This window comes from Alligator mississippiensis, chromosome 14, assembly GCF_030867095.1.
Source record: "Alligator mississippiensis isolate rAllMis1 chromosome 14, rAllMis1, whole genome shotgun sequence".
Classification (NCBI taxonomy): Eukaryota; Metazoa; Chordata; order Crocodylia; family Alligatoridae; genus Alligator; species Alligator mississippiensis.
The window spans coordinates 28,242,648-28,256,495 of record NC_081837.1 but is presented as its reverse complement, the minus strand read 5'-3'; the positions used below and the strand labels follow the sequence as shown (position 1 = coordinate 28,256,495).

Here is a 13,848-nt window from a genome sequence, read left to right as displayed (position 1 = left end):
GTATAGAGCACAGGCCTCATCACACACACACTCCAGCCAAGCACAGACCTGCTCCCTCCGCCTCAGGGTGGGAGATTTCTTCATTTCCTTGTCAGGCAGCAACATTTAATGGGCAGGGAACACTGGGATCCTCACCCCATCCCGACTCCTTCCTAGGCAGCATCAGGAACTCTCCCTTGATATCCCATGAATTGGATGCTCTCCTACTGTAATTTTCCAGCTGCAACCCAGGGGCTGGATGGGAGCCTGCCCATCAGAGAGCACTTGCTCTAGTTCCCCTGCCCAACTCACAACTGTGGGCTACTTATAATTGTGCCCTTGGGGCCATTCAGGCAGTCACCATTGGAATGGCATGGATCAGGAACATATGGACATGTGTAATGGATGTGTGTGGTGGAAATCCCCTCCCCAAAGGGAAAAGCAGCTGGGCAGAAAGAGCATACATTAAGGCCAAGCAGATTCAGAGCAGGGTGGGGAAGAAAGATCTGCAGGATGATGTTGGGCCTCAAGGACAGGCCAAATCTGGGATAGCTGTATTTGTCTTGGGGCTGGAGGGAAACCCTGGCCCAGAGCCCTGCATGCAGATGCAAAACAGACAGACAGCACAGAGGAGAGGAGGAAAAAAAAGCACTTACAAAGCAGTTGAGCATAGAGCAGGAGACACGGCCTGGCAGACTCATGTTCATTTCCAGAGGTGGCGCCTGGGCTGGGCACACACAAGCAGCATCTCCTTTCCCCGGTTCTCTGCTGCTGCCTGCAGCAACTCAGACACAATCACACGCTGATCTGCACAGCTTTCCCAGCCCTCAAAGGAGGGCAAAAGCATCCCTGCTGCAAGCAGCCAGAGCAGGTGTGCCTGCTGCTTCAGCTGCTGCTGACAATGGAGGGGAGGGAGGGAGGAGCTGGAGAGACTCCACCCACCACTGAAGGAAGCAGAGTCTGATTCTGCCATCTAAGTGCCTCTCCAGCAGACCCTGTGGAAAATGGAGAGACCAGCCCAGCTGGCCAGGAGGGCTTTAAGCACAGGCAGAGCTGGCGTTCGGCTGATACACAAACCCTACAGGCACATCCCCTTTCAAAGGAAGCTGAGAGGAGCTTGCTGGGAGATGCAGTCCCCGCCTGCAGCACACCCCTGGAGGTACCTGCCACATGCCTTGTGTAACCCAGACAGCATGTGCAGGAATGTGCATGAACAATAGCAGCCCGCTTGCTTTCTGCGCTCACAGAGAGCCCCTCCTTCTCTCAAAGGGACTACAGGGCTGAGCTCCAGCTCACGCCCCACAGCCACATAACTTGGGTTGTGAACTTCCCTAAGACTGCAACAAACTGCTACCCACAGATGACCAGCCAGCACAGCAAGTCCCTGCAGAGAAATTGTCTTGAGATAAAGGGACAGCCCTCCCCCTCCATGGGTTGCAGGCTTTTCTAAATTCCCGCGCCTGCAGCTTCCTCACAATCATGCAGCCTCCATCTCAGAGACGTTAGTCCAAGCAAAGTACAAAGTCCATGTCAGGCCACTAACTGAACCAGCTGCCCAGGGGTTAGCTTCTCAGAAAGCCCTTGTGCACAAAGTGCTCAAGACTGACAGCATCTTTATCACAGTATTGTTTTATCCACAAGTCCCCATCCTTCCAGGCTCATAACCCCATTTTGGGTGTGAACCGAGCTCCTGCATGGGAATTTCCATGCTTGTGACCTTTGAGATCCCAATCTCCACTGTAAGCATGGTTAGAGACGACTGCTTGAATTAGTTTAACCTGCCTGTTCAAAAGGGATCCATCCCTGTCTGTTAGGGCTCTCAGAGCTGCTAATTCAAATGTGGCTAAACTGTTTTAAAGGAACAACAATGGGAAATGTATAGAAAGTATCTCAAGCAGGAAATGTGGCAGAACAGAACTATCGTTGTTCTAACAGCCCAAAATGCTGTGCTCCTGAGCACTGGCTTTCACGAGCCACAAAAGAGCTAAGCTTTCCAAAGTCACAATTAAGATCTTAGGCTTACCCTTTGTCAAAAGCAGTATGGAACATTCACAAGACAAGCATAAAAGGCTAAGTCCTAATTCCACATATTAGATGCCTAAGTGAAGTTGGGCATTTAGATGAGGTCCTATTCCACCCTGCTAAAGTCCCTGAAAATTCATTAATGTCTCTATCCACACCATCATCTTAGCCTTAAAACTAAGCCATAAAAAACAAGGGCAAGGACGACTCACTCATCTTTTGTATTAGCAGTTTCTCAGACAATTGGCCAGGGTGAAACAGGATCACAATTCTCCCTAGGTGCCTACCCACTGAAATCTGGCCCCAAGTTTCTGCTACACTTCTGTCACCAGCTATCAGCCTACTGCCCAGAAAGCAATCAGCTCACTTGACGCTTCTCCCCAACCCCATGGTCTGGTTGGGCATCAGTAATTCTTGACAAACTGGTTTGTAACCTTGGTTATAAACCAGCTTGGTCCTCCTCCTGGCTTTCCCTGTTCAAAGTAAACATCCCTATCCCCTGGGTTACTGGAATGTGGTTCACTGGGGGCAAAATAAAGAAATGGGCAGGAAAGCCACATATGACCGAAGGAGGAATCCCTTCTGCTTAGAAAGCAAGAATGAAAACTCAATGAAGAGACTGTGTTTCAGAGACCCTCAGACCAAGCTAGTCACAGCCAGCTGTCTCAGGCAAAGGACAGCCTGTCTCCCTACACATCAGATACTGGAGCTCACTTGTGCCACAAGCCTGCGCCAGCAGCAAACCAGGCCATACACACACAGATGTCTCACGACTATTACCACAAGGCAGCAAAAATGGTAACAAAGAGGATCTAGATTAGGGGTGGACAATTATTTTGGCTGGAGGGCCCCTTAACAAATTTTGGTGAGCTGTCGAGGGCTGCAAAGAGATGTAAAATTTCCAGAAATTTTGAAGCCATGGGAAAAAATGGACATTTTGGGAAAAATGGAAATATATGCAATACTTATTTTCTTAGCACCCCTTACAAATCTAAATTCACTTTGCTACTTTAAGAACATAAAACATATAATGTATATCTTAGTTTCTCATAAAATGATCATGTTTTGTATATTATTAAATTGAAAAGTATAGTTTATTCAGACAATAATTACAAATTTATCAAAATCTTTTAAATTTTTGTTATAAATGGAGCTACAAGCTGCTGAACTCTAAGGAACCTAGCATCTCTTAGTTTTTGCCAGCTTATGAGAAAGAAGCAGGCAAAAATTAAAGTTGAAAACAGAAGAAGCCATCAACATTATAGTAAAACAAAGTTATTATGTATTCCGGACTCTCCTCCAGTGTCAAGCAGATACAGAAAGCCCTCATTTTTAGAAAAAAGATCTGAGAAAAAAACCCAAGACTCACTGAATACAAATTTTGCTACATGAAACTTTGTCTAACCAGTCTCATTTTCTGAGCTATCATTATCAGCAGTTTCTGCTTCTTCTGAGCCTTCATTTTTATCATCTTCATGGATTTCTGAAAACTGAAGGTTTTCCCAGATTGAGACAAGCTTCTCTACACTTTCACATGTTAGTTTATTTCTTGATTTGGTGTGATTATTTCCAAACACAGACCAGTTTCTTTCACATGCTGCAGAAGATGGAGGAATCTGAAGCAGGCAAGAGGCAACAGGAGTCAGAGGCGGTGTCATGCAAAGGCGTTGCCACAATGTTGCAGGAGGGATATGCTTGGCAGAGTCTCAAACTGCATTCCTGGACCAAATACCTGAAGATATTCTGTATTCTGCAACATTTGCAAGTACCTTTCCAACATCAAGTCCTACGTGTATTATTTGTTTTGTAATCCAGTCAAATGCAGTAGCAGTGCCATCATCACTAACATTTCTGCTTTTGAATCTTGGATCCAAGAGATTTGCAGCAGCATGAGTTGATTGGCAAAATTCTTCCCAGCTGTTAATAAAGTCTTTCACTTTTCTTTATTCTGTACTTATAAGCAGAGATGCACTTAGATTCTCAAAAACAGTTGATTTTATCTGGGTCATTTGGTAAGGAATGTCTGACCAAAGTGCACTGTCTGACTCAGATGCAGCGACTGCTGAAGAAATTGACTTTAGAATCTTCAGGGAGTTCTGCAGCTGAACCCAGAAGACATCCTCATCAAGTACAGTGTTCCTTACACTTCTGGGTACTTTAAGATCCTCAATTCTTACTGTTTCTTGAAGAGCTTCTTTGTTTTTTAGTAAACTTTCAAATGAGATCACCACTCCACCCCATCTAGTTTTACTACAGTTTGAGTGTCACTATTTTATTCTTTGCATTCTTTTCTTCCTGCTTCTTCTTAAAGCCTGCAGCTACAATATGAGTAGCTTTTACATGTTTTATAACTTACTTTGCTCTTCTATAGATCTTTTGCAGTGTCCAACTTCATGATGTCATTAAGAAGCAAGTTTACCTCATGGAATGCAAATCCTATTGTAGTAATATGTGGATATATATCCATTATGATCTCCCATTCTGCTTTCCTGTTACTTGCACTGTCAATCAGCAAAACAGATACTGTACCACTCCCAGTCTTCTGTAGGACTTCACATATTTTACTACTGCAGTATATACTCTGCAGTATGCCTGTTCTCTCCTGTTTCACTGTTTCTGTAAAAAACTGGTTGAGGCATTGTTATCACAAAGTTTATGATCCCTTCTCCCCGCACATTTGTCCATCCATCTGTAAGTACTGCGAGACACAGTTCTTTGTTGATTCTTCCTTGCACAGACTGCATTACACATTCATATTCTGATTCTAAAAGAGACTTCCTCAAATAATGTCTGCTGGGCAAAGGGTATGATGGTCTTAGTAATTTAAAAGTTTCCTGCCAGTATGCATTTTAAGTCATTGACAATGGTGTCCCAGAAGAATATCAAGCTCTTGCAAGAGCAGTGTCAATTTTTTCCTGATCTTCAGGTGTCATCTTGTCTATAAATGAAGCTATTGAGAGGCCTTTGCATACAGTTGCTTGCAATATTTGGTTACTTGAGGATGTTGATTGGACAACTCTTGTGATGCTGATGTTATAGAAGAAGCAGCAGCAGTAGCAGTAGGAGGACTTCTGGATCTAGAACATTGGAAAGAGCTACTTGTACTTTCATCATTGTGATCTACCTCCTCCTCACTTACACCCATGAAGGATTTTTTAATGTCTGCAGGACACTTCTTGCATACAAGGATGTGTTTGGTCATCCTAGCAGCATTTGGAAATGCATATTTCATTTGAAAGTATTTGCAAATCACTTTTTTTTCCTCAGAATAACTTGCAGTGCGGAAATGCTTCCATATGCTAGAAGCTGGTCACACCATTTTGCTGAGGGAAAAAAAAAGAAAAATATAATTTAGTGGCTAGCTTGCATATATAAACACTAAGCTATAGCATGTACAAATGTAGTAATAGATGGAGGAGAGGCCTCCTCAGAGTTAACTGTGAACAACTTCCCTGCCCTGCAGGCCTCACCTCCCTGCTAAGGTTGGGTGATTTGTCACAAAACATCAGATTAGTAGGAATTCAATTATGAATTACATAGGTTATGAAAATATATGAATGCAGCTAAAATATAGTTTAATATACTGAATTCAGAGAAATCTAAACTCTTACCTTCCAATAAAGAAGTGTACTTTCTCTCAGCTGCTTTGTGCTGCTTCTGTCCTTCTGTGGATCTCAAGGTCACGGGGCCAGGAGGAGGCAGGTTCCTTCCAACTCCAAAACCTTTAGACTTGCTCTGTCTCCTCTCCTGAGGCTTTTGAGCAAGCAGGGCAATAAGTTCCTTGTTTCTAATCTCTACATGAATGAAGGGATGATGCTGCCAGTGTCCACTCCCAGTCCTTTGAGGCCTAGTCATGAGGACAGGAGCAGATCCACCAACCTCTAGATCAAAAGTCAACAACAGAGGAAGTCCACAAGCAAAGAAGGCACCGAATCCTTCTTCCTTCTCTTGTGAAAATGGTAGTGCCCCCTGGGGGCAGAAATGCATCTTGCTCTTGCATTTGAGAGTTGTACTGTACTGCTTGTCCTCAGGGTACAGGAATTGTAATGATCTGATACTGTAGATAGTCTTACATAAAAATCTTTCTATTACACAGTTATTAGAAAACAATTTTGGGGAGTAAAGGGTAGCAATATATGAACACGGTGTCTTAAACATTTTATTCAACGGTCTAAAACAAAATATTTCATAACAGGGTTTTTTTCATTTTTCCAAAAATTTTCAATTTTTCAGAAAAAAGCAAACAAAAAAAAATGTCCTAGGGAAAAAGGCGGGGGACAGGTTTTTTTTTTAATTTTTCTAGCTTTTTCTGGGCCTTCATATCTCTAGGGCTGCACATATAAAATCTTTCAGAAGATATTTTAACAAATTATAGATAAAAACAAATCATATGCTAAAAATCAAACACCTACCATATCTTAATTTGATTTGAAAAAATATATTTTCCCTGATTTACGTTTTTTTGAGTAGTGTATATAGAGATGATTACATAACAGATCAAAATAAATTCTTACTCTTGTAAGAATTTAGAAGTGTGTGGAGGGGGGACGATGGTGGGTGTGGTGTGTTTGCGTGTGTATATGTGGGGGTGTGCGTGTGTGGGAGGTGAACATGTGTACGGGGAGCTGCCCGCCCGCTAGATCCTGGTAGCTGGCCAAGGAGGGGTGGGGGGCAAGGGGTGCACACAGCACAGCTCGCCTCGGTGGTGCAGGTGCAGTCTGCACCCACCATCTGGCCTGCAGCTGCCGCTGTGGCACTTCGCATGGAGTCAAGCCCCTTGTACTCCCACCGGGTGCAGCCCAACCTGCGACCCAACAGCATACCCACCAATGTAACCACCCTGGCCCCAGTCAGTGTGCACAGCTTCCTGGGGAAGGGTGGCAGCTCATCACATCAGGTGGCCAAAGTGGGTGGAAAGCAGCTGGGGGCTGGAGCCCCACACACTGGGGCAGGAGCCACCTGGCTGCAGCTTCCCCCATTCTGGCCGGGCACGTGGTCTCCACAGTCACTGCCCTCCCCTGCACTGCCTGTTGCTCTGAGTGGTGCAGTCGGGACAGGAGGAGGAGGGAGCCAAGCAGTACCCAGGCAGATGCAACTGTATCAGGACCAGCTCCACCAGGAAGCTGCGCATGCTGGCCAGGGCTGGTGCGGTGCCATTGGCAGGTGCAGGGTGAGAGCACAGTACAGGCTGCCCTGGGAGGATGCAGGCAGGGCTTCACCCCATATGGAGTGTTGTGGGGGAAGCCATAGGCCAGATACAATCAATTAGTGGGCACTTACCCATGGGCCAGATCCAATCAGTTGGCAGGCCCGATCCAGCCCATGGGCCATATCTTGCCCACTCCTGATCTAGACATTTTTCTGCAAACAGAATGAACCCTAGTGGACAACTCCATAGAGGATTTTAAAGGCCACACAAATGAACACCAGAGCTGGGTCAAGGGACAGCTACACAATGATCAGATCTGCTGACTCCACAGTCATCACAGGGGTGCATGTCCTATGCCAAGCTCACTAAAGAAACCATCTCTGTTGAGAGAAGAAAAAAATTGTGGGATCCAGGAGTTCACTTCTCAGTTCAGGCTGTGAAATTTCAGATGAAAACGGGAAATATAAAAAAATTAAAAAAAAAAAGAAAATCTGGAGACAAAACACAAAATTTGATAAATCCACTTAGCTCTACCCTGGGGGGGGCAAAATATGGCCCACAGGCCGGATCTGGCCCACCAGGCCATACTATCCGGCCCATAGGGCCCTTAAAAAATGTAGAAAATTAATATTTATCTGCCCTCAGCTGCCTGTCAAAGATGATAGCAGCCAGGGGCAGTAAGACCCAGGGGAAGCCATGGCAGGCTCCTGCAATAGCAAGGCCCATTCAGCCCGCCCCCTAGCTGGAAGCACCTGCCTAGCAGGGGCTTCTGGCCTGGGACCGTGGGGCTGTTCACACCTCCCTGTGCCAGAGCAGGAAATTCAGGTAAGAAGGGGGTGGGGGAAGTGGAAACGTGTAGGCACGTGCGGACCACGCCGCTGTCCCAGGGCCTGCGTCAGTGGAGCCCAAAGTGGGGTGGCAGGAGCGCAGGGCATGGACTGCCAGGGGTCTAAGGAGCCAGGTTGGGCTGCACCAGCAGGGAGAGAAGGGAGCTGACCCGGCTCCAAAGAGTCCCTGCCAGCCGGGACCTTGCGCTCCTGCCACCTGCTCTGGGCTCCACTGACGTGGGGCCCAGGCCACTGGTGCAGGCCCCATGCTCCCGTATGGCTGCCACTGGCTGCCATTTGCCCGCTCACTCCCAGCTCTCTCGGCCCCAGCCCCGCAGTACAGGCGGGGATGACCGTAAACAGCCCTGACCCCGCGTTCGCTCATCCGAGCTGAGCAGTGGTGGCGGGGAACAAACTGCTGCTCAGCACAGGGGAAAAGCAGCCCCTCCCACTCCTGCTGTCAGGGCTCCCTGCTACAGCTGTGCGCCCTGTGCCTGGTCTCCATTACCACCGCTGCCCCGCGGGATGGCAGTGACATGACGGAAAGGCAAGATAACCCCGCGTGGGCTGCAAGCAGCTGCAGCAGGGAGTGCTGGCGATGGGAGGGGAGGGGCTGCTTTTCCCTCAGGCTGAGCAGCAGTTTGCTCCCCGCTGCTGCTGCTTGGCTTGGACAGGCAAGCGCAGGGTCGGGGCAGCTTGTGGTCATCCCTGCCCGTACTGCGGGGCTGGGGCAGGTGGAGCTGGGAGTGAGTGGGTGCGTGGCAGCTGGACGGGTGCTGTGGCTTCCACTGCCAGCAGTCATAAGCGGGCGGTGGGGCAGCCCCAGGAGGGAGGCAGCTGGCTTTGTGTGCCCCATCCTGCTCCCACCGCCATGGCTGCACCAGGTAAGGTGCAGCCCCTGCACCAGTTACTGGGGCCGTTGCTGGGCTGGACAGGACCTTCCAGCCCTGCCCGCGGCTGGGAGCTGGGGGATCCGGGTGGGGAAATGCCCGGGGCCAAGGACAGGGAGGCAGCTCTGCTGCTTGCTCCTAGGAAAGGCAGCAGAGCCCATTCTTCCCAGACAGCCCCAGCTGGGTCTCCCTGAGCCAGTGCCTGCACAGCCCCCTCCCCTGCAGGGTTCCCCAGTCGCCCAACCCGATCCAATCCTCGTAACCCCCCCCCGCCCCGTAAAAATTAAATTTAAACATGTAAATTCAATTTAAATCTGTAAATTACACAGTTTGCAGGTCCGCAGTATAGAAAGGTTGGGAATTCCTGCCACAGACCCCTGCCAGACTGCACCCCATGCTCCTACTGCCCCGCTCTGGGCCCCACTGGCGCTGGCCCTGGGACATTGGTGCAAGCCCCATGCTTCCGCACACCCACTCCCCCCACCCCTGCTGCTGCTGCTTTCCCCACTTTCCTGCCCACCCGCTGGCCTCTCTGCACCCTGTGGCTCCCATACCCACAATACCATGCCTACACATGCACAACCCCACAAACCCCCATACCACTCACCCACAACTCCCACAAACCCCACACCTACTCCATACCCCCTGACACCCATGCACACCCCACACAATATACAAGACAGACTACGTTTTGAGCTATTAAGTAATCACTTCTACATATGCAGCATAAAAGCACACTAATCTGGACAAAAATATATTTTTAAAATTAAATTAAAAAATATTGTGTGTGTTTGATTTTTAGTATATAATTTGGTTCCCCCCGCCATAAGATGGCAAACCTCTTCCCCAGAGGAGCACTCCCAGAGGCAAAGGGACGGACTTCCAGTGGCAAAGGTCAGAGGTTAGGGGGTGGGACTTCTGGGCCCAAAATGGCAACCAGGGGACAGGGCACCAGTCAAGGGGCAGGGCTACTCATGTGGCCCTTGACAGCTTGTTAAAACTCGGTAAGCGACCCTCCGCCCAAAATAACTGCCTGCCCCTGCTCTACCCCATCCCAACCCTCTTCTCTATACTCCACAGATCACACGACATGAGAGACCATACAGCCATCCACCTGTGTCCTTCAGGCAGCAACACAGACACAGGGCTGGGCATCCAAGGCACAGGGGCAGTGGCAACTTCGCAACTGTGATTGTGCAGCTGCTGGTAGCAACTCTGCCCCCTCCCCCTTTCCCCCACCAGTCATCTTCTGGAGAGGCTGCCCTGGTCACCTCTTTTTTAGTTATGCCACTGCCCTACAGGCACAACTGTAACATCCAGAGCTCCTATTGTCCTGGAAAGCAGGCCCATACAAGTGCGTATGTGCATTTCATACAAAAACCAACTTTCAAAGAATACTGCTTGGCGGCAGGGCCCAGCCTCAGAACATTTGGCACTTTGGAAGGTGAGAGAGTGATGGGAAATGGTGATTTTTAACACTCTGGCACAGTAATGTTGCTGGACCCAGAAAGGCACCTCTCTGTCCTCAGGGGGTTTCTTCCTGATAAAGATCCAAGATCTGCTGCAAAGAATGAAGATGCCAATGCTTCTCAAAGAAAATGATACACTAAATCTGTATCATGGAAATGTGGCAGTTATGGGGAACCCACAAACCACTGCCTTTACTGAACTGTACCAGGCAAAAGAAGCAAGCTATGCATTATCAGCTGATGACTGAAGCATAGTAGTATCTCAGTTAGGACTGGTGAGCACATGCATAGAAATCTCTACTGGAAGTTTATGACAGATCCAACAAGGACAATGCAAGCAGCAGTTCTACCTTTACTTTGGCAGATCTCTGGGAGGTTTCTGGGTTAGGGGGAGGACTCTTGTTTGACAAACACAGGATGTAAACATGTAACACAGGGCTTGTCATGGTGACTGACATGTGGCCAGTGAGGGGCATTATGGATTCTTCTCTTCATATCTGCATCTCCACAGTTTGTTGAAGCAAGGTCAAAGGTTGCCTGTTAACTCTTTGCATTGGATTTCTGCTATTTGAATTCTAGCTGCAAAAGAGCCGAGAAACTGAATTACTAGTTAACAGACACTTCTTCTGTGCTTTAACTACAATGCTGCTGCCCTGCAATTTAAGAGATGAACTTCACTGAGCAACCTTGAGTTACCGAAGTTTGGTGTGCAAGAATGAGTATGCGCATGTTACCCCAACAAACCCACAAAGCAGTTCAAACAATTCTCTGAGGTTAGGAAGAATATACTGATGCTGCTTTCCTGGCTAATGAAACAACTGCTCAGTTTTCCAAATAATTAACCAGCCAGTACACTCAGAAGTTAGCCAGGAAAATGGGAATAGCACCTGAATGAGGTCACAGACAACAGAGATCCCTAAGGAAGGGCTTCCTGGAGCTTGCCACACTAGCTTAGCTAGATACACTTACTAAATGCCATCAAGTCCGTACAATCTTTAGCCGAGGAAGTACAGGGAGCTTCCCACCACCATTATTGCCCCAAGGGACTAAGGTGAGTGGAGCATCATAACACTCTTATCCATACACAAGAATCATTCAAGACAAAGCTGTTTAGTGTTTCCACTTGGCAATGACAAGAATGTTAAAATATCCAAGTAGCAAGCATCCTCCCCTGTATCAGTTCACTACTCTGAGATGCCAGCTGCATCTCAGAGGCCCCCAGAGGAAATGCAGCTGAAGAGAAAGACAGAAAAGGGACAAGAAATCAAGAAAGTCACCCTTATGTCTAGAAAAAGTCCCAGAAAGAAAGGATGGAAAAAAGATTACAAGGGCAAAACTACACCATGGGTATGTGGGGAGAGGAAACATGGAACATTTGCAAACATGTGGCAATATGAAGGTAACTGGCTATGAAGGAAAGCAGTATCCAGAGAGAGGCAAGTGAGTGACGAATGGTTGGGTGGTTATATGAGAGGCGAGGTGCCCAATGGACAGGATGCACAAAAAGGTCAGGAAAGGGAAGTTTCACAAAATGCATTTTCTTAAAGTCTTTAAAGGTGGCAGCTCAGCTAGCTCAACAGAGGCAAATCTAGATGATTAGCCTATTATTGGCAAAACTTTTAATCCTAAACTACCAAAAGCCCCTGAAGGGAGACCTGGTCCTGTTCCAAAGGCTCGGTTCAGCAGCTTTGGTTTGGGGTCTGTTAGCCATCCTGGCATGCCTCCAGAGGACTGAGTAAGGGGAAAAAAAACCCACCTGGATATACTTTGGGCAACTTCCTTCAGGGGTGTGAAGTGGTCCCGCTAAGGACAAAAGTCATTTAGTTTTGCTTTGAGCATGTGCTGGTATTGCCACTGCTGGCATCTGATTCAAGAGTAACATGTATGGGCTTCTCTAACTAGGGTTTTTCAGTAAATTCATTCAATGCCTGAATGAGTTTATAATGAGCCACTGAACATGGGCCACTAACATTCACATTGAGCAACACACCAACTTTGGTGGAGCCCACACTTTTTCCTCCCAGCAGCAACCTGAGTGTTCATACTCCTGAACAGTTTGTGCCTGGTAAACACAGAACAAATTCTTCTCGCTCCCATGCAGAAACCACAACCTTTTAAATGGTTGAAAGAAAAGCAAAAACAAAGATTTTGAGTGGCCCAAAGAAACCACTCAGGAAATCAGGACATCATGTGAAATGAAGATTCTCCTCTCACAAGTGGCATGTATGGTCTGTAGGTCTGGGACCCTGCAGCTAACGTGACTTGGAAATCAGGGCGGCATCCTTGCCTTTGCACACTTCTCCCACTCCCATCACTGGCCAAAGCCCACAGTCAGCAGGCTCCAGGCCCAGGCATGAATGAGCCCCTGAACTAAGCTGAGCTTTTTACTGATTACTACCATGAGCTTTGTCAGCAAAGTTTATGAAAAGCTTGTCATTTTGGAGGTGCTATGGAAGATAAATTAGAGTCCAAATAACATCCCCTGCCTTGATCTGCTCCAAATGGCATTTCCAACCCATGTAGGAGACCCTCCACAAAGAAGCTCCTCAAATGTTCTGTTTGAGCCTTGGAGAAGGGGAGCAAGGATTCACAATAAAAATGGACTATATTCATCCTCTCCCTTAGTATTCTAAACATGTATTTATTACACATGCCACAGTAGGAAAAACTCTCTCTACACTATGAGAAATTAACTTTATGAAGATGAATCATTTTGAATTCAAATGGCTACCCCAATCTCATCTTTGCCACTGCTAATGAAGATAGTAGCAAGAGCAGACCAAACACTGACTTCTGTGGCATCTGCAGGCATCTCCCCTTACTGGATACTCTGCTGCTATTCCCCTTGTTTACACCCAGGAGTCTGTGTCCAAAGCATGGGACAGCATAAGCAAATGATCAAGCAAATTAGAAGCTGGACCACACACTCCTAACCCAGCCCCATCACTTACCCTTCAATGATTGCACACCATATGATCACGCCCAGATCCAGCTCCACTGGAAATAGACTTTTCAGTTATAAATCCATGCAGTTTCTCCCTCACACAGAACACACTCCCTCCTGCAGAGAGTCATTCACATACACACCTACTCTAACACACTACTTCAGACACATCTCTCTATTTGCATGCATGGTTTCCCTGAAGGCTGGGCTTGGAGGGAGAGTGCTGATTTTTATTTTTTTCTCTGACCTGGATTTCTTTGACCTGAAAAATCAAATCGACTTATTTTGTATTTTTCAGAGCTAACATCTTTCCAGTCCCTGAAATCCCATGCTCTACACAGTTCTCCCATTGCAAAGATGGGGGAAATCAACTCTTGCTTTAACTGAAATCACAGCAACCTCAGCTCCCATTCCCAGCTCTGTGACAGGAGCTGGAGGCCCCATGAATAACCCTTGGACTCCAGACCAGGGGCGGGCAAAATACGATACACAGGCTGGATCCGGCCTGCCAGGTCGTTATATCTGGCCCGCGGGGCACTTCAAAAATGTAGAAAATTAATATTTATCT

The 13,848-nt window shown here is 47.3% G+C and overlaps 1 protein-coding gene across 3 annotated transcripts in view; it reads right to left on the bottom strand.

Annotated features, from left to right (window-relative positions):
* Positions 1–13,848, bottom strand: part of MTMR4 (myotubularin related protein 4) — a 78,905-nt gene that overhangs the window by 35,193 nt on the left and 29,864 nt on the right. The window contains exon 1 of one of the 3 annotated variants that reach the window (XR_009456695.1): positions 636–852. The exons of 1 other annotated variant lie outside the window; for it this stretch is intronic. Coding sequence is in view for 1 of the 2 variants with exons in the window: in XM_019486340.2 (XP_019341885.1) it covers positions 636–686 (51 nt within the window). In the remaining variant the exon portion in view is untranslated. Of the gene's footprint in view, positions 1–635; positions 853–13,848 lie in introns of those variants that run through there. One more of the 3 variants, XM_019486340.2, reaches the window with a different exon arrangement.